We start from the raw sequence: 22119 nt of genomic DNA, 5'->3' as shown, positions 1-22119 counted from the left end.
CAGTTTTATCTTCTGAGCTGATAGAATGGAAAGGCAGTAGTGGTACTTACGAACACTTCAATGGTGATGGGGACGGTGCTGTTGAGGGCCGGGATGCCTGCATCTTTGGCCATTACAATCAAGTAAATGACACCATTGGCAACTTGCTCATAATCCAGAGGGCGGATGACACTTATCACTGAAAAAGCAAGAAAGCAGCGTTGGCAATTATGACACTAGGCACGAGATGAGGGACGAATCTGAACATAATGCTGCACGCTCACCTCCATAACCTTCAGACAAAGTAATGTCAAAGTAATTTTTGAATGCAGAAGCATACACAATGCTATAAGCAATCTGGTTGTTTGGAGAGGAATCTTCATCCGAAGCCTAGATTAAATCAGAAGAAATGCTTATATTGAAACGTTTTTCTACACAATGAAAGCCATTTGGGAGACTTTGAGTCCTTTGCTCTCTCTTCCCACAACCCAACCACCATGGGAAAAATTAGGAGTATCAGGTATGCATCAGTGGTGAAATTCTAATTTTTTTACTACCGGTTCTGAGACCGTGGCTTGGTGGGCATGGTGTGGCTTGGGTGTGGCAGGGGAAGGATTCTGCAAAATCTCCATTCCCACCCCACTCCAGGGGAAGGATACTGCAAAATCCCTATTCCTTCCCCACTCCTGGGGGAAGGATATTTCAAAATCTCCATTCCCACCCCACTCTGGGGCCAGCCAGAGGCGGTATTTGCCGGTTCTCTGAACTACTCAAAATTTCTGCTACTGGTTCTCCAGAACCTGCTGAATTTCACCCCTGGTATGCATGCCATTTTAAACTGACCAAGATTAAAAAGCAGAATACAAATTAAATAAAACTTTCAAAAAACAAAACAAACAGGAAGAGTTCAAATGAGACATAAAAAGTAGGACAATTTGATGACCTCCAAAGTGCTTTGGAGCATCTGGAGACATAAAGCTACTTTTTTTGGGTGGGTGGGTGGGTTCCAGAAGTGGGTTTCAGCAGGTTCTGACCAGTTCTGGAGAACTGGTAGCAGAAATTTTGAGTAGTTCGGAGAACCGGTAAATACCATCTGTGACTGGCCCCGCCCCCATCTATTCTCTGCCTCCCGAGTCCCAGCTGTTCGGGAGGAAATGGGTATTTTGTAGTAACCTTCCCCTGGAGTGGGGAGGGAATGGGGATTTTGCAGTAACGTTCCCTTGGAGTGGGAAGGAATGGAGATTTTACAGTATCCTTCCCCTGGAGTGGGGAGAGAACTGAGATTTTACAGTATCCTTCCCCTGCCACGCCCACCAAGCCACGCCCACAGAAATGGTAGTAAAAAAATTTGAATCCCACCACTGGTGGGTTCCAAAGCCAGGCACACCTCTAAGAGCAGGCTGATGGGATACTTCCTCTCCCTACAATATAAAAACCACATCTGCAAAAGTTATTGTAGCTCCAAAAAACTAAGACATATATTCCTAAATCAGGTCCAGGATATATATGTGTGTTTGTGTGCATGTTCAAAGCCCCAACCTTTTTTTTTTTAAAAAGTGAAATGAAAAGAGTTTTGCAAATATCAAGAATCAGCAAACCTGGCTCTTCTCCCAGGTTCTGGAGTAGAGTGAGTTCCTGTATTGTGCTTGGAATTTGTGTGCAGACATGGATAGTCTCTTTGTGTATTATGGATTTTTATTTATTTAATGTAAGCTGCCCAGTCATTCTGAAGTCAGGCTGCTCTACATTTAATAAATAATTGTAACAACATAATTCTGTTTCCTAATTCTGATGCCTAATTCTGTTTCATTCTCAATTTTCTGTTTTTAAGGGGTTGTGGGTGGGGGGAAGATACCTTTTTGAACATAATGTTTCTGGAGGTTATGCCATGCTAACACCTCATTTAATACTCTTTTGCAAAGGTTTTTCTTTACAATGGAAAATTCTGCTGGAGAATGAATTTTGTGGGCACAAGGGATGGTTCCACAAGGACATACAGGGACACAAGCATCAGACTGGGAATGTCAGTTCAAGTGGAATGCATTTTAATTTTTTTAACAGCGATTTCCACATATTATGTACTTTTTTTCAATGCAGTTCTTTATATCACAAACGGTTTTTTAAGTTACACGGTTACTCATTTCTTCTTCGGCGGCTCAGCATAAGAAATATATCTATCTATCTGGAGTTTCTTACCCTCACACGGACCACTTGAGTGACCGATGGCTCATTTTCCCTCAGAGCTCCTAAATAGGAATCTTTCTGGAAGGTGGGTATGTTGTCATTAACATCCAGGACATTAATCCGGACCCTCCCGGTTGTCTCTTCTCCACCCCCATCTCTGGCGATGACAGTGAGTGTATAACGCTGAGTTGTCTCAAAGTCCAGACGGGCAACCAGCGTGATGATGCCTGAATCCTTGTCTAAGGAGAACCTGGAGCCCAAAACAGCAAGCAACGTATTGAAGAAATAAACTTCAGTACATACAGTAATTAACTTAACAGAATAACACAGTTGGAAGAGACTTTGGAGGTCTTCTAATCTAACCCCCTGCTCAAGCCAGGAGACCCTAATATACATTTCAGACAAATGGTTATCCAACCTCTTTTTAAAAACTTCCAGTGATGGAGCACCCACAACTTCTGGAGGCAAATTGTTCCACTGATTAATTGTTCTAACTGTCAGGAAATTTCTTCTTAGTTCTAGGTTGCTTCTCTCCTTGATTAGTTTCCATCCATTGTTTTTTGTCCTGCCTTCAGGTGCGTTGGAGAATAGCTTGACTCCCTCTTCTTTGTGGCAACCCCTTAAATATTAGAACACTTCTATCATAACACCCCTAGTTCTTTTTTTCCCATTAAACTAGGCATACCCAATTCTTGTAACTGCCCTTTATAGGTTTTAGCCTTCAGTTTCCTAATCATCTTTGTTGCTCTTTTCTGCACTCTTTCGAGAGTCTTAATATCTGGATGGGAGAAATGAATGTTGAGTTGGAAAAAAATCCAGTAGAGAGAGGGTTAAATGCTACATTCTCACAGCTACGCTCATTTCTCTCTCTTCCATTTACAGTGGATATCTCCTGAGGCTGTTTACAATAGAATATATATATATACACACACGCAATATATTGGGAATTCATTACACATGCTTGAATGTAATACATAGTTTGCTCTTTAGCAGATGAGAAAATCAATCCTCATCTTGCTTTCATGAGGAAGCACAGGAAGTTTGCAGAGGTATTTGTACAGTCAGAGAGAATGAACAGAGGAGTTTTACTACAGTTCATTTTAACCTGAACTCTCTGAAGAATGAAGTCTCAGAACATTATTACCTTTTCATCTCAAAATGTATATCCAAATTATTTTGATACACAGGTAGAAATATTAATCTGCTGGTTTATTTTAAAGGATCTGAATGACAGGACTTTCTGTTTCAATTTTAGGAATTCCAAGGCTCGATTTAGCAACTAATTAGGCTTTCTGTTTGCTGGATTGCTATATTAAATCTATGATTTAATCTAAATCTAAATCTAAGATCAGCAATCTCAGTCACGTATGTTTCGATCCAAGGCCAGTTAGGATGCAAGATGGACCAAACAGAGTTGGCCGCGTAATTCATAATTGATTTTCTGAATTAAAAATGATGCTCCATGATTAATTAATACAAGAAATAAAAGTGTGTCTGAATTATAGATAGATCCTGCAAACTGACATGAATTCATGCTACAGCTTATAAGTAGAGGGTGTGTCTTCTCTATGCCCATTTAATTTGCCATCAACGACTCTCTTTGACCAAGATAATCTTGGCAGTTCAAGCTAGCAGGTTGGCCAGAGATAATTTGGAGCATGTGGGAGCAGCATGACACACATGTATTCCTCATTATGGGTACATTGCTAACATTTCTGCATTCAACATATTAAAACCTTATGAAATCTCTCCAGATTTCAAAAAGTTGAAGAAGTTCTGGATTTCATACTGAATTGGTCTCTGTCAAAGATAAAGCTGATGTTGTACAATATTTACTCCTCTTCCCTGGCATGATTTTTCCTATATACCCTTTCAGAACTTACTTTTTTTGCTTTGCTGTTTGCTAATTTATTGTTAGGGTGTGGAATTCATTCCTACATTATTAATCTTTTTCTTCCTTGATAGGAAAACAGAAAACAAGGAATTCCGTGAATCTAAAATTGATTAATTGATAACGTTCCCCAACTTGTTCTTTCAGGTCTCCCAAGGGGGCACCCATAAGCTACCATAACTGAGTCTATCCACATTGCTGATGTCCATCCTCTTCTTTTTCCTTCCACATTTCTCAGCAATAAGGCCTTTTCCAGAGACCTGGGTCTTCACATACTGTGTCTGAAGTAGGACAATTTGAGCCTGGTGATTTATGCCTTGAATGAGAACCTTGGGTTGATGTGTTTGATGGTCCATTGGTTTGTTTTCTTGGTTATCCATGGTATTCTTAGGAGTCTTCTCCAACACCAAGGTTCAAAGGCATCAATATTGTTCCTCTCCTACTTCTTTAAAGACCAGCTTTCACTTCCATGAGTGCTCTATCATGTGCTAGTCTATGGCATATTTTGTGGTTGTTTGTTGCTTTACTGTTGATGGTTGATCATAAAAGGTACAAGTTATCCACCACTTTACTACCCTGTTTCCCCCAAAATAAAACATCCCCTGATAATAAGCCCAATCGGGCTTTTGAGCGCATGGCAATAAGGCCAAGCGCTTATTTCAGGGTTCAAATAAAATTATATTTTTGGGGAAACAAGGTATCTTCATGGTCAATTCTAATTAGCACCTCATTTACTGACATGATTTTCAAGACATTGAAACCATAAACCTAGCTCAATGAAACAATGACCAGAACAGTGTGAGGATTTTATTTCAATTTAACTAATATAAATGAAACATTATATTACGGTTACAGCAGAAAGATCAAAGAATACCTTTAATAAAACACCTACCTGTCTGGATCATCACTGAAGTAATAGCTCACTTTTCCATAAGAGCCCACATCATTATCTGTGGCCTAAAAATATAATAGACATGAACAAAGAAAGCAATGTAGATATTTATAATTCGGATCTCAAAAATAAATCCCTATTTTTGTTGCATATTAAAAGTCTTCCTAGGGATGCGGTGGCTCAGTGGCTAAGACGTTGAGCTTGTCAATCGAAAGGTCGGCAGTTCAGCAGTTTGAATCCCTAGTGCTGCATAACACGGTGAGCTCCTGTTACTTGTCCCAGCTTCTGCCAACCTAGCAATTTGAAAGCATGTAAAAAATGCAAATAGAAAAATAGGGACCACGTTTGGTGGGAAGGTAACAGTGTTCCGTGCGGCTTTGGCGTTTAGTCATGCCAGCCACATGACCATGGAGATGACTTCAGACAGTGCTGGCTCTTCGGCTTTGAAACGGAGATGAGCACCGTCCCCTAGAGTCGGGAAGGTCTAGCACGTATGTGCGAGGGGAACCTTTACCTTTACCTCTTTTCTGATCCAGAAGTCTAGGAAATGTAGCTCAGTGAGCTTGGAAGCCAGGAAAGATTGCTTTACATCAGGGGTGTCAATCTCAATTTCATTAAGGGACACATCAGGGTTGTGTTTGACCTCGGGGGGCCGGTGTGGGCGTGGCCAGGGTGGGTGAGGCCAGCTCGACGTCACTCGTGTCGGGGGGTGCCTGTGGTGGCCCAAGCACTCTGCCAGTGAAAACGGGCTCTCAAGCTCCGCTTTTGGCTGCGACGGCCTCCCGCAACCCTCTGTCAGCAAAAATGGAGCTTGGGAGGACTGCACGTGGCCCTTCTGAGCTCTGTTTTCACTGGCAGAGGTACTATGGGCCAGTCCTTCGCTGTTTTCAGGGCAGCCCCAAGGGCCAGATCTAAGCACCTTGTGGGCCAGATCCAGCCCCTGGGCCTTGAATTTGACACCCCTGCTTTAGATTATCAAACCAAAGAAGCTTGATGAGCATGAACATGTCCTTATGATAAATCATTTTTACATCAAGAAAACCCCTCAGTTATTTGGCTGATAAATCAAATACTTTATAAATATCCGTATCATATCTACCGAACAGAAGCATCCTCGACGTTTTGGAAAAAACATTAGTGACAAATGCCTTGGAAGAAGAGCTGTCATACTTGAATTGTATTAGGCATATTTATTTTTGGGAATAATAATAAAAACAATTGAAACCTTGTGAGATACGTCTTCCTTCTTTTTTGCTGTAATTTTGTTCACCTAGGGCAGGGGTGTCAAATTCAATTTCATTGAGGACTGCATCAGGGTTGTATTTGACCTCGGAGGGGCAGGGGGCGTGCCAGGGTGGGAGTGGCCAGCTTGACATCACTCATGTCGGGGGCACCTGTGGTGGCCAGAGTGCTCTGCTAGCAAAAACGGGCTCCCAAGCTCCGTTTTCGGCTGCGACAGCCTCCTGCAACCCTCTGCCAGTTGTAAACAGTTAGGGAAGGCTGCACGCAGCCCTCCCGAGCTCTGTTTTCGCTGGCAGAGGCACCGTGGGCCGGTTCTTTGCTATTTCCAGGGCGGCCCCGTGGTCCAGATCTAAGCACCCCACTGGCCACATCCAGCCTGCAGGCCTTCAGTTTGATACCCCTGACCTAGGGTATCTATTGTATGCTTCCAAGAGTGATCTTGTGTGGGATGGGTGGCTAAATAAATTAGGCAGATAGGTAGATAGATAGATAGACAAACAGACAGACAGATGAATATCTGTGATTTCTTGTTTGCATACCAAGCTTTCATATTTGGGGTAAACTGAACACCAAATGACAGAATAACTGGTCATATCCGTATCCATTCTAAACATATTCTATTATTTTCTATCCTTGTGAAGAAATATGAAACAAAATATGCTCTTGCAGATAGATAATGTTTATTAGATCACATGCTTTTTCTAAATATTTCAAGATCGATATGAGAGATGTTAAAAATTTGTCCAAAAGATACGGGTAGTCAATTTGTCTCTGCTGATTTTACATGTACGAGGAAGATTTTATTTATTCATTTTTAATAAAATTTGTCACACGAATTTGATCAGCAATGTCCTAACAACGTCCTAGGCAGGGCAATGTCTATGTAAGAAGCCAACAGGAAAGACCTCATTCCCCATTGTGAAATCCTTACAAACCTTCAGAAGCTCGACTCTACCGTGTGGCTCTAATGGCTATATAAAATATGCATGACTAGCAGCCAAGACAAAGGGAACAAAATTGTATTTTGAAATGAGAAACTACCCGGCTTTTTAAATCTATCTTTTTATTTTCTAAATTGATTTCTGCCAGAGTATCTTGAAGTCTGACAGATGTGAACAAAAGCAGAACATGCTAGAATTCAGAAAGGTTTTCTGAATGGCCCAGAATAAATTCCTACTCCGTGACTTCTTTGATTTATCTACGGCCTTGTAATTTTTGAAAAGGCCATTAAAATTTGAATCCTTACAGGCTTAATAACGAGGCTTGAATGACAAAAAGTGCAGAATGTGATAAGGTTGACTTGGATCCTTTCACAGCACAGACTTAGAATAGAATAACAGAGTTGGAAGGGATCTTGGAGGACTTCTAGTCCAACCCCCTGCCAGGCAGGAAACCCTACACCACTTCAGACAAATGGTTATCCAACCTCTTTTTAAAAACTTCCAGTGTTGGAGCATTCACAACTTCTGGAGGCAAGTTGTTCCACTGATTAATTGTTCTAACTGTCAGGAAATTTCTCCTTTGTTCTAAGTTGCTTCCCTCCTTGATTAGTTTCCACCCATTGCGTCTTCTTCTACCCTCAGGTGTTTTGGAGAATAGCTTGACTCCCTCTTCTTTGTGGCAGCCCCTGAGATATTGGAACACTGCTATCATGTCTCCCCTAGTCCTTCTTTTCATTAAACTAGACCTACCCAGTTTCTGCAACCGTTCTTGTCCTGATGGCACAATTTTTCCCTGCTGGACACTCCACAACACTGCTTTCAAATTATCCTGTCCATGAAGGAGATAGTCCTTAGTGGTGGAAGTGTTAAAATAGCCTTTCTCCCTTTATTCTGATGCTATCCAAGGAGAAGCTGAAGGCATATAAAATTTGTTCGCCTTTGTCACTGATGACCTTGGGTGACCGTCAGTGGCTGACAGCAGAGGCCACGGAGACAGGAGAGGAACAACAAATGTCATGTCCGGTAGTTTAACACTGTGGCATATGCAGGACAATTTGCAACTCTCTGAAAACCCAACAAAATATTTCAGCTAGTCAGGAATCTTTCTGTGTCTCTTCTGACTGAATAGCACTAGTTCCGGAAGCATGCTGTTCAATCTAATTGTATCTTCCATGCAATTTTTCATTACTCTGCTCAAAAAAAACAAATCTTAATTGAAACAATTTGTCATGAAGTTTTAACAACTTCCTTGATTTTGTCCTCAAGATCATTTCGGGCACTTCGTATGTTTTCTATTGCACATACACAATCACATAGACATCAGGTTCACAACCCAAAGGCATTTTTTAAAGTCGCTTTTCCAAATGGAATTTGATTATATTCTATAAGTATTTTTTTTAAAAAGACAGCAAGGATTAACAAACATATTCAGGTTTTGGGCAGGAGTATAAAAACATGAATATTTAAACAAAAATGGCAAAAACCTTCCTTTGCTGAAAAAAAGTATATTTCAGTAAGTGGAGCATACTGATATCTATATGGGGCTCAATTAAGATTTTACTATGTTTGTTAGATTTATATCTCTTCTTTTCTCTAAAATCCCTGCCTATACACTCGTTTTCCTTAATCCTTGATTTAACACTTGTTGCTTGGTCTGACCTCAGTCACTAAGATGTAATGGAATACACAATTACAATTCTGAACTAGTGGTGGAATTCAAATTTTTTTACTACCTGTTCTGTAGGTGTGGCTTGGTGGGCATGGCAGGGGAAGGATACTGCAAAATCTCCATTCCCACCCCACTCCAGGGGAAGGATAATGCAAAATCCCAATTCCCTCCCAACTCCTGAGGGAAGGATATTGCAAAATCCTCATTCCCTCCCCACTCCTGGGGGAAGGATACTGCAAAATCTCCATTCCCTCCCCACTCCTGGGGAAAGGATATTGCAAAATCTCCCATTTCCACCCCACTCTGGGGCCAGCCAGAGGTGATATTTGCCGGTTCTCCGAACTACTCAAAATTTCCACTAGCGGTTCTCCAGAACCTGTCAGAACTTGCTGAATTTCACCCCTGCTTTGAACCCCTTTCTTGGCATTTATCCTGCTCGGCCAGCTGGAGGCACTGAGAGCTACAATTTCATCTGGGAGGGACTATTGCTACAACACGGCCTTGTAAACATCAGACTTCAGCTTTCTCTGGCTCAGAGCAAAACTCTAGGAAAGGGGCCCTAGAAATGTGGGTAAAATGGATAAAATGTGTCCTGCCTCATTAGGGAGAAAGTTAATGAGATGGTCATGCATGTTTCTTCATGTTCTACACTAGCCTTCCCTTTTGCAGATAGCTCTGTCAAGCTGCTGCAGGTTAATGTGGTAATTTCAGTGGACCATGGGTATCAAGATGGCTTGTCAGTCACAATGCTCCGAGGCCATGCCAGTTGGCCAGAAGGGCAAGATATATAGACACCGTTCCATGCATCATTTTAATTTTCATTAAAAAACAGTTTCCAAATATAGCTCAGCCATTAGAGAAAAAGCTTTAAAAAATTATTAGGATGATTATTTTTAAAGGACTAAATTATTCAGGCATTACCACCTGTTTCAATTTTCTTTTGTTTTTGTTCATTCCAGGTATATTCATCATTGAATGAGTTTGCCAGCTGCAGTGTCAAAAGAACAAAAAGTGATTCTTGTGTTATGAACCTTCAGCCCCAAGCAACAGTTTTAGTAGGCCTGGGATATAATTTCCTGTTTTTTATACAGTAATTTTTAAAATCCCATTAATATAATTGGTTAAGCAAAATATTCTAAATACTACAAAAATAATCAAGAGGAATGCGGATGTACTGTCAATATAGGCACTTCAACTTATTAAGATGTCTTGAGTTTCATGTAGTTTTGTTTACACACTCCAAGCAATTGCAGTACAAGAAATCATATTTACTAATTAAGGAGAATTTCTTTCACAATTAAACATTTTCTTTGGGAACTTGGAAGATGGAACATAGCAGCAAGAAGTGTAAAAAGAGACAGATAAAAATATTTTTCTCCGTCAAGCCAAAGTGATGTTAATAGTGGCCAGAATCAACAACCCGACTATCAGAATACAATACAGATACAATATCTGTACAAATACAGATATGTTGTGTTCTTCTTTGAGAAGCTGGTTTAGGGTATGAATTTCTTTTTGGATCGCAGTTCTATTTTTTGATTGACCATACTTGAGATGCATCCCAGAGAAACATCAGATGTGTCCATTCTTGTATCTCCCAGATTGGTTGGAGTATGTATGTTGTAGATCAAAATGCAATCACCTCTTTGCCTACTTTCCCTTCCTTGGGGAAAGTCTTCTCCCCAGATGTTACTGCTTTGAGTGCTATCTGTAATGGAAGCACAGCTGTTACTAGGAAAAGGTCTTATTCAGTGATGGAATGGAAATTATAGTACTCCTTCCAAAGAAGACACACTTACTATAACTTATACCTTTCTGTCTGGTTATAAATTTGAAATGTAATACTTTCTGGAAGAAGGAGAAATGTTATGGATGGTTCTAACATTGTTAAAAACAAGATATTATTTTGTATTGGATGGTAAGAAAGGTGTCCATTAACTCTCTTGATCTTGAACAATATTTGCACACCCCAAGATTTAGTTAAAGTTTCTCTCACTAATATTCTGTAATTCTTGGGGAGGTCTATACCACACTTTTAACATCTGCTGACTTTAGAAAATGTGAAGGTTTTCAGGTTTAAGTGCACAGAAGCCCTCTCCAGTTTCAGTTATCTATTTTGGGAATCAAAGATATCAATCTTTTTCCTGTACAGAGGAGAATTTTCAGCCTGTCACCTAGATAATCTTAGAGAGAGAAAATGCATAGGGGTTATGTTCTTCCAGAAATAATGAATGACTGAAAAGGACACATAATTCAGTTAATGCCGTGCACTGGATTTGAGGAACAAATTTAGGGTTTCAAATAATTTTGTGCCCTCCCACTTACTTTAGAGAACATAATATTTGCACTTCTTTTATATTTGTAATTCCAAGTTAAGGGATTTCTTTTGATCAATTGCAATCACTTCCATGTGAAGGGGGAATAGATGAATCTATTTCAGATCCTTGTCAATTTCACCTTCATCTACTCTGTCCCTCCTTTTTAAAGGCACACACAAAAAGGCCTGTTGAAATCTACACAAAGGCCCATTGAGTCTACACATTTTCTCACAGGATATACATACATTTCCAGAGTTTATCTAAAGAAGAAGTTTTAATGCACTTTCCTATAGTGGAAAACCAGATTTCAAAACTTGCAGGTCTACAAATTCCACTGAATAACTCTATCCTGATCTGTAGATTGGTCTGCAAATCAGAAGATGCTATTAATAGAGAGACTGTATTTGGATTTTATTGAAAAGCAGTGTTCATAAATTCTTAAATCTGGATTTGCAAAAGCCTTATCCATAACTACTGATTATCTTCTCTCAACTCAAAAATGTCTTTGTTTTTCAAATGTTCAAATTGTTTAGTCTAAATATTATTTGTGGCAATATCAGCATCTACTTTACAATATGTCTGTCTGTCTGTCTGTCTATCTATCTATCTATCTATCTATCTATCTATCTATCTATCTATCTATCTATCTATCTATCTATCTATCTATCTAATCTATCTATCTATCTATCATCCTGTCCTCTCCTCTCTTCTCCTCATAAACACACAAGCAACTATATGTACCAATTTTACAAGCTGACTATAAACAGTAATGTATATAAAAAATATAATGTGCCACCAAAATGAGTGATTTTAACAACTAGCAAAGCATCAAGCCAAAAGTTTACTCTGTTAAAAAGAAACATCGGGAGATACTTTATCTCATAGGATTTATATCATTCTTTTAATTTTTCCTCATGGTGTTATTAAGCCAATGTTTTCCATCTCATTCTGTGCGAAACCTGAAACAAAACAAGCTCCATGATAACCAACACATGGATTTCCCATTGACAGAGAGATCTGCTTGATTATCAAGTTTGATGCCCCTGCTGAATGCTGCCATTACGTGAAAAAACAATTTTTCCATTTGGGCCTTTATAATTAGTTATTTTAAGGATGGTCATCCCTGAGGGAAACATCATTTTCTTCTACTGTCATGTGCAGGGTAGAGGGAGAGGGGACAGAAGTAGAAGACGAAGAAAATTAAAAGAAGATTACATAGCAAAGGATTTGAAAAGCTGCTTTAGGGGACCCAACTGAATTTCTGCCACTGCCGCTTGAAACTGGGCCCAGGCAGATATTTCAACTGTGGGAAATATCTACCATAGGTAATCCTTGATTTACGACCACACCCAAAATTTCCATTTCCAGTGCCAAGCAAGAGAATTGTTAAGTAAGTTTCGCACAATTTTACAACCTTTCTTATTAAGTTAGCAGCACAATCGTTAAGTAAATTTGGCTTCCCCATTCCCTTTGCTTGTCAGGAGGTCACAAAAGGTGAACGTATGTCTCTAGGGATGCTGCAACCATCATAAATACATGCCAGTTTCCAAGAGTCCAAATTTTGATCAGGGATGCGGCAATGTGCAAAGTGTGGGAAAACAGTCATAAGTCACTTTTTTCAGAGCCGCTGTAACTCTGAACGGTCACTAAACACGGTAATAAGTCGGGGACTACCTGTTAAGTAGGACCACTGAAAAGATTGCTGTCTGTGTTTGTGGCTGATTTTTTTTTTTAAAAAGAAAAGGCAGCAATGAACAAATTCGAGGGAGAAAAGCACAAGGACAGCTGCTTGTTCGTTCACCCATCGTGCTGTCTTTCAAGCTGCCAGTGATGGATCTGCCCCCATACCGAGGTGGCTAACATTGTGCATAATCACCTGTTTTCAAAAACACCATTGCTCTGCCAAGGCGAAATACATTTGACACGTTCGCGCTGTTATTGTCATGGCAAAATGGATGGCAGAAGCCGTCCCCGCTTGCTATTTCAGATCACTTCAGCTCCCCTTTTCTCAGAACAAACTCCAGGAGGATTATTTTTCATTTGCACCAGTGTGAACTGGGACGGGATCGAGACGAGTGGGTCTTTAAAAAACTGAATCATATGCAAGCTTATGCTTCTTATAGAAGCGCCCAGAGAAATAAAGCTGTTTATTGATGTTTGACAGAAGGCAACACAGAACACAACCCCGATGGCTTTAATTGGCAGATTTTGCCATTTTCATTTCATTGATTTATCTGATTCTCTAGTACAGCTGAAATTTCTTAATGGGCAGAAAAAGCAAAACTGCCAAGAAGGAATCTAAATCCAATTGTCAATGAGAGTGAATCCCGTGGTGTAATAAACTCGGGAGTTTGATGTGGCTCATTGTTGCTCTCTAAATCATCTGGAAAGTTGACCCCATGCAGAGAATCCTGAATAAACCAGCTCATGTTTTCTTTCATAGTACACATCCCAAGGACCAGCTCCTTTCTGAAATTATTCCTTCGCGTTAGCATTCAAAACAGAGTCTTTTTGAGTTGCTGGATACGTCAACAGGATTAGCAAAAGAGTGTATTGCTCGATTAGGAAACCCAACAATTTCCATCTCTCTTTGTTTAAATAAAACTAAAAATGAGAAGATAGCCCTATGTGTTAACATCGAAATAAAGAACCAGACTATTCTCTCCCAGGTTTTCTAAAGTGATCTTTGTGCATCTCAGAATTCCAAGATCCTGCTCAAACAGACCATTTGTAACTATCTTACTTTGACTGACTTTACTTATATTAATCAAGGAGAATATTTGTAGCTCAGAGTTGACAGGAGGGATCCTTGGTAAAAGCATCAGTGCTAGTAAGGAGTGCTGTTTGGTGTCAGTTTTATATTCTAGAGCAGGCAAACCATTTTGGCAGTGAGTGCCCAAACTGGAATGTGCGTGCATGCGCGCACACTGGAGCACCAGACCTGAAGACCAGCTGGCCAACGCACGCATGCCTGTTTTTTGGTCGTTTTTGGGGCCGTTTTCCGGTCGTTCTTCAGGCTGTTTTCAGGCCGTTTTCTGGTTGTTCTTCGGGCTGTTTTTCAGGTGTTCCAGTGCTCACGAAGACCAGCTGGCCAGCGCACATGTGTATGCTGGAAACCAGAAGAGCAGCTGGCGACGGTGTATGTGCCCACAGAGAGGGCTCTGCGTGCCACCTCTGGCACATGTGTCACTGTTGATGGAGGTGGCCTTAGAGATTCTTTGATTGGGCTGTTTGCTGTTGGCTTCTTTGGCAAGTTTCTTGACTGGGATATGGTTTACTTGATTGTTGATCTGATGTTAACCTTGGAGATAATCTATGCCCGTGATGGCGAACCTATGGCACGCATGCCACAGGTGGCACGCGTCGCCATATTGGTGGGCACGCGAGCTCAGCTCCAGCACGCATGGGCTGGGACTGGAAGTTGTCAAACGGGCCGTTTTTGGCCTCCGGAGGGCCTCTGGGGTGGGGGGGAGGCCATTTTCGCCTTCCACAGACTCCCTGAAAGACTCTGGAGGCTGGGGACAGCAAAAAATTGGACTTTTGGTCCCACCGGAAGTCGACAAACGGGTCATTTTCGGCCTCTGGAGGGCCTCTGGGTGGGTGGGGAAGGCCGTTTACACCCTCCCCAGACTCCTAGAAAGGCTCTGGAGACTGGGTAGAGCAAAAAACAGACCTACTGTGCCATTGCATGCCAGGAGCGTGGGGAGTGTGGGGGGGCTCGCGCACGCATGTGCAGGGGCAGGCCCATAGAATTATGGGTGTGGGCACGTGCACGACCCCCCCGCTCCTGGCACGCGATGGCAAAAAGGTTAGCCATCACTGATCTATGCTGATCTGAATTTATTGACAATATACTATAGTTCTACAGCTAACCTATGTGTTTTCAACATGTTTGTAAAGGTTCAATAAAATTTGTATGCCCCTAGGAGAGATAATAGGGCATCCCATTATAATTTGTTTTCCTGAAGAATCCTTGGAACATCAAGGTGGAAACTAAATTCCTTTCCAGAGGGTTAGTATGTGAATCTATTAGGGAGGAAAACATACTTTTATCATTAAAGTGGTGATGATTCTTTTTCCTCCCTATCAACAGCCTGCCTATTTTTTCCTCAGAATTATTTAACTAGAGTCTTTTTTCATTAGTAATCTACTTCGTAGATTTTGTACTTTCTACTTTGTATTTTGTAGATTACTTAGTCAGAAAAAATATATAATTTGTTCTTACAAGCTGCTAGATTCCAAGTTAATATACAAATAGTTGTATCATTCCTGCAGGAGAGCAAAAAGAGAAACAAATTGGGTAGAATTGTAATGTGTGCCATTCAACCGTTCATCTGAAGATATAATTAGAGCTTCGAATTGTCGTTGAAGACTCTACATACATTTTTTATGTTTTATTTTACCAAAACAATGTGATTCTTCGCCAGGTTGACTACTTTTTATTTTTGGGTGTCCCTCTGAATTTTCACCTGGCGCTCCTATGGACAGGTGTTAGGGTCATCCATCTTAGGTTCAATGTACCTGGGGATCTAAAGACCTCCAACTTTGATTGACTTTGCTGGGTTTGAGGTATTGCTAAACTGTTTGTGGCAGTGGGTTCATCCAGAGTATTGGAGAATTTTCTTCCGAGACGTTCTGATAGCCTGCAATCCATTTGGAGGAACTGTGGCCTGAAAGAGGAGCAAAATGTTGGTGTGGCATGGATCAGGACTTACATCAGAGGAGAGACAGCTTCTGTTTGGAGGCAGCAGGTTCAATCCCTATTTATCTCTTACAATTGGAGGATTGTTTACGTTCTGGTTGCTCTTCTGTGGAAAATCCCGAGTTAGGTCAAAATCAGAGGTGGTATTCAGCTGGTTTGGACCGGTTCACCCGAACTGGTAGCGGAAATCATGGGCCCGCCCACCCGCTCTGACTCAATGCCATCCCATTTAGGCATATTTTGAGGCCGGACACATGCTCGGAAGGCACGCAGGTGAGGAAAGCACATGCACAGAAGGCAGGCAAGTGCACGAACCAGGTGTGCACATGCATGAAGCAAGCATGCGCTTGTGCAGCGAACTGGTAGTAACATAAATTGAAACCCACCGCTGGTCAAAATGTATCAGAAGTGAGTATAGATTGTTATTGTTGTTGTTGCAACTTTTCAAAATTATTGCCATTAATTCAATAGGATATACTATTGAATATACAAGAATACAAGAATATAGAAGTCTGGGAATACTTATATGAAGGTTTGTGAAAATATTTACTGGGTTATATCTACCGGTAACTACCCCACGATTACTGGAGATTCAAATATGAATTCAAAGGAAGTTATTTAATTAAAGTGACCCCTGAATGTTATTCTAGAAGATTGAACCTGTAAAGGGGAGGTAATGTGTCTTTTGATAACTCCTGGGGCTTTTTAAACAGAACTGAGTTCTTATGGGATACAAAGAACTGTGATTAGTGTACTTCTTGAAGGGCAATTTTAGGTCCGAATAAATGGTTCTTGAACTACTTGGACAAAAGTGGGATTTTTAAAAAACAAAATAAGATGCTTCATAAGGAAGAAGTGAGTGGAACTTTGAAGGAGATGGCATTGATTTTCCAAAGCACAAAGGACATCATAGAGAAAGGATTTAAGGAGACCGTGGAAAAAATGGGAAATACTATATGAGGGATGATGAGTAAAGATCTAGATGCTCAGAAAAAGGAGGAGCTAACAGAAGGAATGGAGGAAAAGATAAAACCGAAGAACCCACAAACAAAAGAAGAGGTGTAGATTGTTATTGTTGTTATTGCAACTTTTCAAAATTATTGCCACTAATTCAATAGGATATTCTGTTGCTGTAAGTGTGCTTAACAGTCTGTTGTAAGTCCCTTAATTTTCTCAATAGTTCTTCTTATTCACTTTGGCAATGCTCCAAAAGAACTAATTAGCTTCAAGAGGTTCATCAGAAACCTCTCTGTCCCCATCTGACTTTAGATGATTACCTGGATTGCTTTTTGTCAAGGTCAAACTCTCAAGGCTATCTGTGTGTGTGTGTGTGTGTGTGTGTGTGTGTGTGTGTGTGTGTATGTGTGTGAGAGAGAGAGGGGGGGACACCATTTAAAAACAAGTAAGTTTAACAAAACAATTAAATCACACCCACATTAAAATACATACCTATATCCTAACAGTATTATTATTTTGTGATTAATATTGATATGTTTATTAAGATTACTAGTATGATTACGGTTATTGTTGTATACTTATTTAAAATTAATGGTGCCCAGACAACACGTTGTTCAGATAGACATGGAAAAGTGAGAGAGAGAAAGAGGAAGGAAGGAAAGGAAGGAGAGAAGCAACTTAGAACTAAGGAAAACTTTCCTGACAGTTAGAACAATTAACCAGTGGAACAACTTGCCTCCAGAAGTTGCAAATGCTCCAACACTGGAAGTTTTTAAGAAGATGTTGGATAACCATTTGTTTGAAGTGGTGTAGGGTTTCCTGCCTAAGCAGGGGGTTGGACTAGAAGACCTCCAAGGTCCCTTCCAACTCTGTTATTCTATTCTAAAGAAGGAAGGAAGGAAGGAAGGAAGGAAGGAAGGAAGGAAGGAAGGAAGGAAGGAAGGAAGGAAGGAAGGAAGGAAGGAAGGAAGGAAGAAAGAAAGAAAGAAAGAAAGAGCGAGCACAGAAGAGAAAATAAGCAATTTTTAAAAACCCAGTGTTGTGAAGCCCAGAAGTATGGCTGTTATCAATTGCTGGAATAGTTGCCTTACTTCTATTCTCTCCAGGAAAAGTTAATATTTATACATGCTTAGCTATATTCAAAATGGAACCTACTGTTGTGGCCCGCCAGCGGCCTGCGCGGATCGTGGCTGATCCCGACGAGGAGGAGGCTGGTGTGGGGTCGCGCCAGCAGCCTGTGCAGCCAGCACTCGCGTCGGACAGCAAGGAGGCTGAAGAGGATGTGGTGCCAGAGGCAGAGACTCAGCCAGGGCCTTCAGAACCTCCAGAGGCTCCTTCATGAGGAGAGAGCGAAGTGGAGGAGCCTCTCCTCAATGCTCGAGCACGCAGGGCTGCCAAAAGGCAGGAGTGGCTACTCAGGAGGAGGAGGAGGTCTCCTCGAGAGTAAGGTTTGAGGATAATTGGCCACTCCCTTAGCCTAAGTTGCACGCAGTTAGTAATTTCTTGCTGGAAACAACGTGTAATTATTACAGAGCATTTTTGAAGAGTGAGTGTCGTATCGTATCTTGTTTTCTGGGCTGGTTGCCAATCTTTGCCGGGCTTTGTTTATTCTTGGTACGTTATAACTTTGATAAGGACCGTTGGTGTGTGTCACAATCCTTGGGAATCCGGAGCTGGGGCAGAACACCTACGCCTCATAAGCCCTGAATCTGGTAGACATAATTTTATGCTCTTCTTTGGGGTGTCCATCTCGCTCTGCATTTATAACATGTTCTGCTTGTTCCCGGCTGGCTCCCCTTTCTTCCTATACATCCGTCATCCTCTTGCCGTCAAACCACTGACACAGCTGCAGCTGTTGCCATAAAACCAGCTCTGAGACAAAAGCAGGAAGGAAAGCTGAGGGCAGTTCTGCTCTTCTGCATATATTTGCAGGGGGAAAAAAAAGGCATGTCGTACAATTTGTTCAGGAAACAACAGCAATGTTTGACCCGTCATAAGGATTGATGAAGCAGAAATTTACATGGGAGAATGCATTTTTAAACAGCTTCACGGAGCCTGATGCTTTTGCTGGTAATAGTTTCCACATTCATCACTCCCTGAGTCCCAAGTGAATAACTCCTTAAGCTATATAAGGTTAACTCCCTTTGCGGCAGCTTCAGGAGAAGAAAGGGCTGGTAGGGTTGAGAGAGAAAGGAAGGGCTTAAGAAATTAGGAACATCAAAGTAGCACAAATCTAAGATTCTATATACCAGGGGTGGGCTTCAAAAATTTTAGCAAGTGGTTATCTGCCCAGTTGCTGGGTGGACATGGCCATGGTGGGTGTGGCATAGTCGGCCTCCTGCACCATGATAGGGGGGGCGTTTTTGCCCTCCCTCGGCTCCGGAGGCTTTCCTTGAGCTTCCGGGAGGGCAAAAACAGCTTCCCCAGGCTCCAGAGAACACCTGGAAGCCAGTTTCTGGCTTTCCCGAACTTCTGGTAGGCCCGTTTTTTGTCCTCCCCGAGCCTCCGTGCGAACCCGACACTTATCTGCATCCAAAACGGGCCACGTGGAGACTCCTGGGAGGGTGGGATGGGAGGGGCCATCCAGGAGTGGGATTTGGGGGTTCTCTGAACAGCACAGAATCTTAGCTAGAGGTTCTCCCGAACCCCTGCGAACTACCAGCAGCCCACCTCTGCTGAATACTGTCCCCACAATTATACTTGTTGTCACTACTCACAGGTGCTTCACAATGTTAGGCTTTTAGAATATAAAATATTCTTTATTGGCCAAGTGTGATGAGATACACAATGAATTTATCTCAAGTGCATAAACTCTCGGTGTATGTACAAATAAACAAATAGTAGTTCAAATTTACAAAAGTAATGGATGTCCTTTCATTGGTTACCTTCAAGTAGCCTTGGATATTTGTTGGTCAGGGGTGCTTTAATTAGGAATTTTGCAGTAAGCAGAGGGTTACTGGCTATGGCTTATATGGCCCTTTAAATTTCATAATTATATCCTATACAGTTATGAGGTCTCTGTGCTGCTCTCTGAGCTTGCTTGTTTTCTGCCTGTTTTCTTGCAGACGTTTCATTACTCATCAATGATGTTACCTAGTTCAGTTATGAAACCTCTACAAAAAAACAACCAAGCTCATAGAGCAACGACGACCCCTAATTTCAACCCTGAGCTACAAATTTCTCAGTTGTACAGTTATATCCTATATCCTTCCTGATCAGTATGATATAGTTTCTTTGAACATAGCTAAATTCTGCTAACCTGTCTGTAAAATTAGGCAAACTTTGGCTACCCATTTTATTTATTTATTATTTATTATTTCAATTTATATGCCGCCCTTCTCCGGAGACTCAGGGCGGCTTACAATGCATTAAGCAATAGCCTTCATACTTTTGTATATACCTGCTTAGTAGGACTTTTTGGCCCCACCGAGCAGTGTTCTATTTTATACAAAGTCAGTTTATTGCCCCCACAAACCGGGTCCTCATTTTACCTATCTCGAAAGGATGGAAGGCTGAGTCAACCTTGATGATCCTATCTCTTACCTTTAGTATGCATGACTATCACTAAGTGTTGTATCTAATGTTTTATGATGAATGTATTTTACAATGACTATGATAATGATCTATCACTATTGTTGTATGTACACGGAGAGCTTATGCACCGGAGACAAATTCCTTGTGTGCCTAATCACACTTATTTATTTTTTTATTTATTTTATTTTGTCGAATACATATTAGATAATATATATATAAGTATAAGCATGAATTGAATACATAAAATGAATACTATTAAAGGGAACATTAGGACAGGGACGGTAGGCACGCTGGTGCTCTTATGCACGCCCCTTACAGACTTCTTAGGAATGGGGTGAGGTCAACAGTAGACAGTTTTAGGTTAAAGTTTAGGGGGTTTTGGGATGAGACCACAGAGTCTGGTAATGCATTCCAGGCATTGACCACTCTGTTACTGAAGTCATATTTTCTGCAATCGAGTTTGGAGCGGTTCACTTTAAGTTTGTATCTATTGTGTGCTCATGTATTGTTGTGGTTGAAGCTGAAGTACTTGGCCAATAAAGAATTCTATTTCTAATTGTAATACACTATTATGTCTTGTTCTGTTTTATATTATTTTAACAGACAGAATAATATGTTATCCTACTGATATCCTATAAGACAGGCCTCAAATTTAGCCAAGCCCCAGACTGACCTGTGCCACTTTGGAGAGTCAAAAGCTGTATCCTTTTAATATATAATATTGGTTATTAGATGTGTTCTAAAAGAAACATTGATTTGATTTGGGTCTTTGAATTATAGAAAATACATAAAATACTGATTGTTTAAAATGATAAATGAATGCTATAAAGTGCTGTTTGGATTTGAAGTTTAAGAGTTAGGGTGACTACATAATAAAAACTTAAATGTTAGAATAAGATGTTAGATTGGATGATAAAAATTGGGTTTAGACTTGTTTTTTTTGTGTGTGTGGTTTTTTTTGTTATTTTTTGTTTGTCTTAAAATGTTAACAGATGAAATTGGAAATTTATACCTATGTTATACCGGGCCAAACTCTTGTTCCAAAAAAATGTTGTTTTATGTTTTATGTTTTAAAAATAAATTAAAAAAATTTCAAAAAAAAAAACCAACATATCCTTTTGAGTTTACTCATGAAGCATCACAAGCGGTCCAACATGTTAGAGGACCACAAAAAGAGAGACGGTGAAGAAAGAAGGGGCAAAAATGTGATTGAAAATGGTGGCATCTGGGAACAGCAACGGGGGCAACCATGCCAATCTGATTCAAGCCCTTACCCTTTTGTAGACGTGCTATCACAAGCATAAGGGATAGAACTTGCAGTGTGTTGTCAGAATGCTTTTTTGGGGGGAGTCATTTTAATAAAAGCTGCAAATTCCTGTAGATGCGCAAGACGGGCAAATCTTCCTTCTAAGGAAAGATTCCTCAGAAACTTTGCAATCAGAATGCTGGGGGAGAATCCTTTAGATCCGTGATGGCAAACCTATGGCACGCATGCCACAGGTGGCATGTGGAGCCATATTAGTGGGCACGCCAGCTCAGCTCTGGGGCACATGCATGTGCCAGCCAGCTGATTTTCAGGCCTTCTGGGCCCACCAGAAGTAGGTAAACAGGCTGTTTCCTGCCTCTGGGGGGCCTGGGGGGGAGGGGGAGGCCTGTTTTTTTTTTCTTACCTGGTTCCAGATCCTCTCTATTTATCTGGGAAGGGCGAAAACAGCCTTCCCCACTCCCTTGGAGGCCCTACGGAGGCTGAAAGGGCCCATTTCCCGACTCCCGGTGGGACAGGAAGTGATGTTTTTTGCTGTCCCCAGCC

The 22119-nt window shown here is 41.0% G+C and overlaps 1 protein-coding gene across 1 annotated transcript in view; it reads right to left on the bottom strand.

Annotated features, from left to right (window-relative positions):
* The window catches only part of CDH23 (cadherin related 23), a 635835-nt gene that overhangs the window by 228543 nt on the left and 385173 nt on the right, over window positions 1–22119 (bottom strand). Inside the window, exons 14-17 of the mRNA XM_087872188.1 lie at window positions 4947–5011; window positions 2176–2413; window positions 264–369; window positions 51–178 (exon numbers count right to left, since the gene is read on the bottom strand). Coding sequence (XP_087728314.1) covers window positions 51–178; window positions 264–369; window positions 2176–2413; window positions 4947–5011 — 537 coding nt within the window. The remainder of the gene's footprint in view (window positions 1–50; window positions 179–263; window positions 370–2175; window positions 2414–4946; window positions 5012–22119) is intronic.

The sequence above is a fragment of the Pantherophis guttatus genome, chromosome 6, assembly GCF_059756535.1.
Source record: "Pantherophis guttatus breed Tessera chromosome 6, ASM5975653v1, whole genome shotgun sequence".
Classification (NCBI taxonomy): domain Eukaryota; kingdom Metazoa; phylum Chordata; class Lepidosauria; order Squamata; family Colubridae; genus Pantherophis; species Pantherophis guttatus.
The sequence above is the reverse complement of the archived record's forward strand: the minus strand, read 5'-3'. Positions and strand labels throughout refer to the sequence as shown.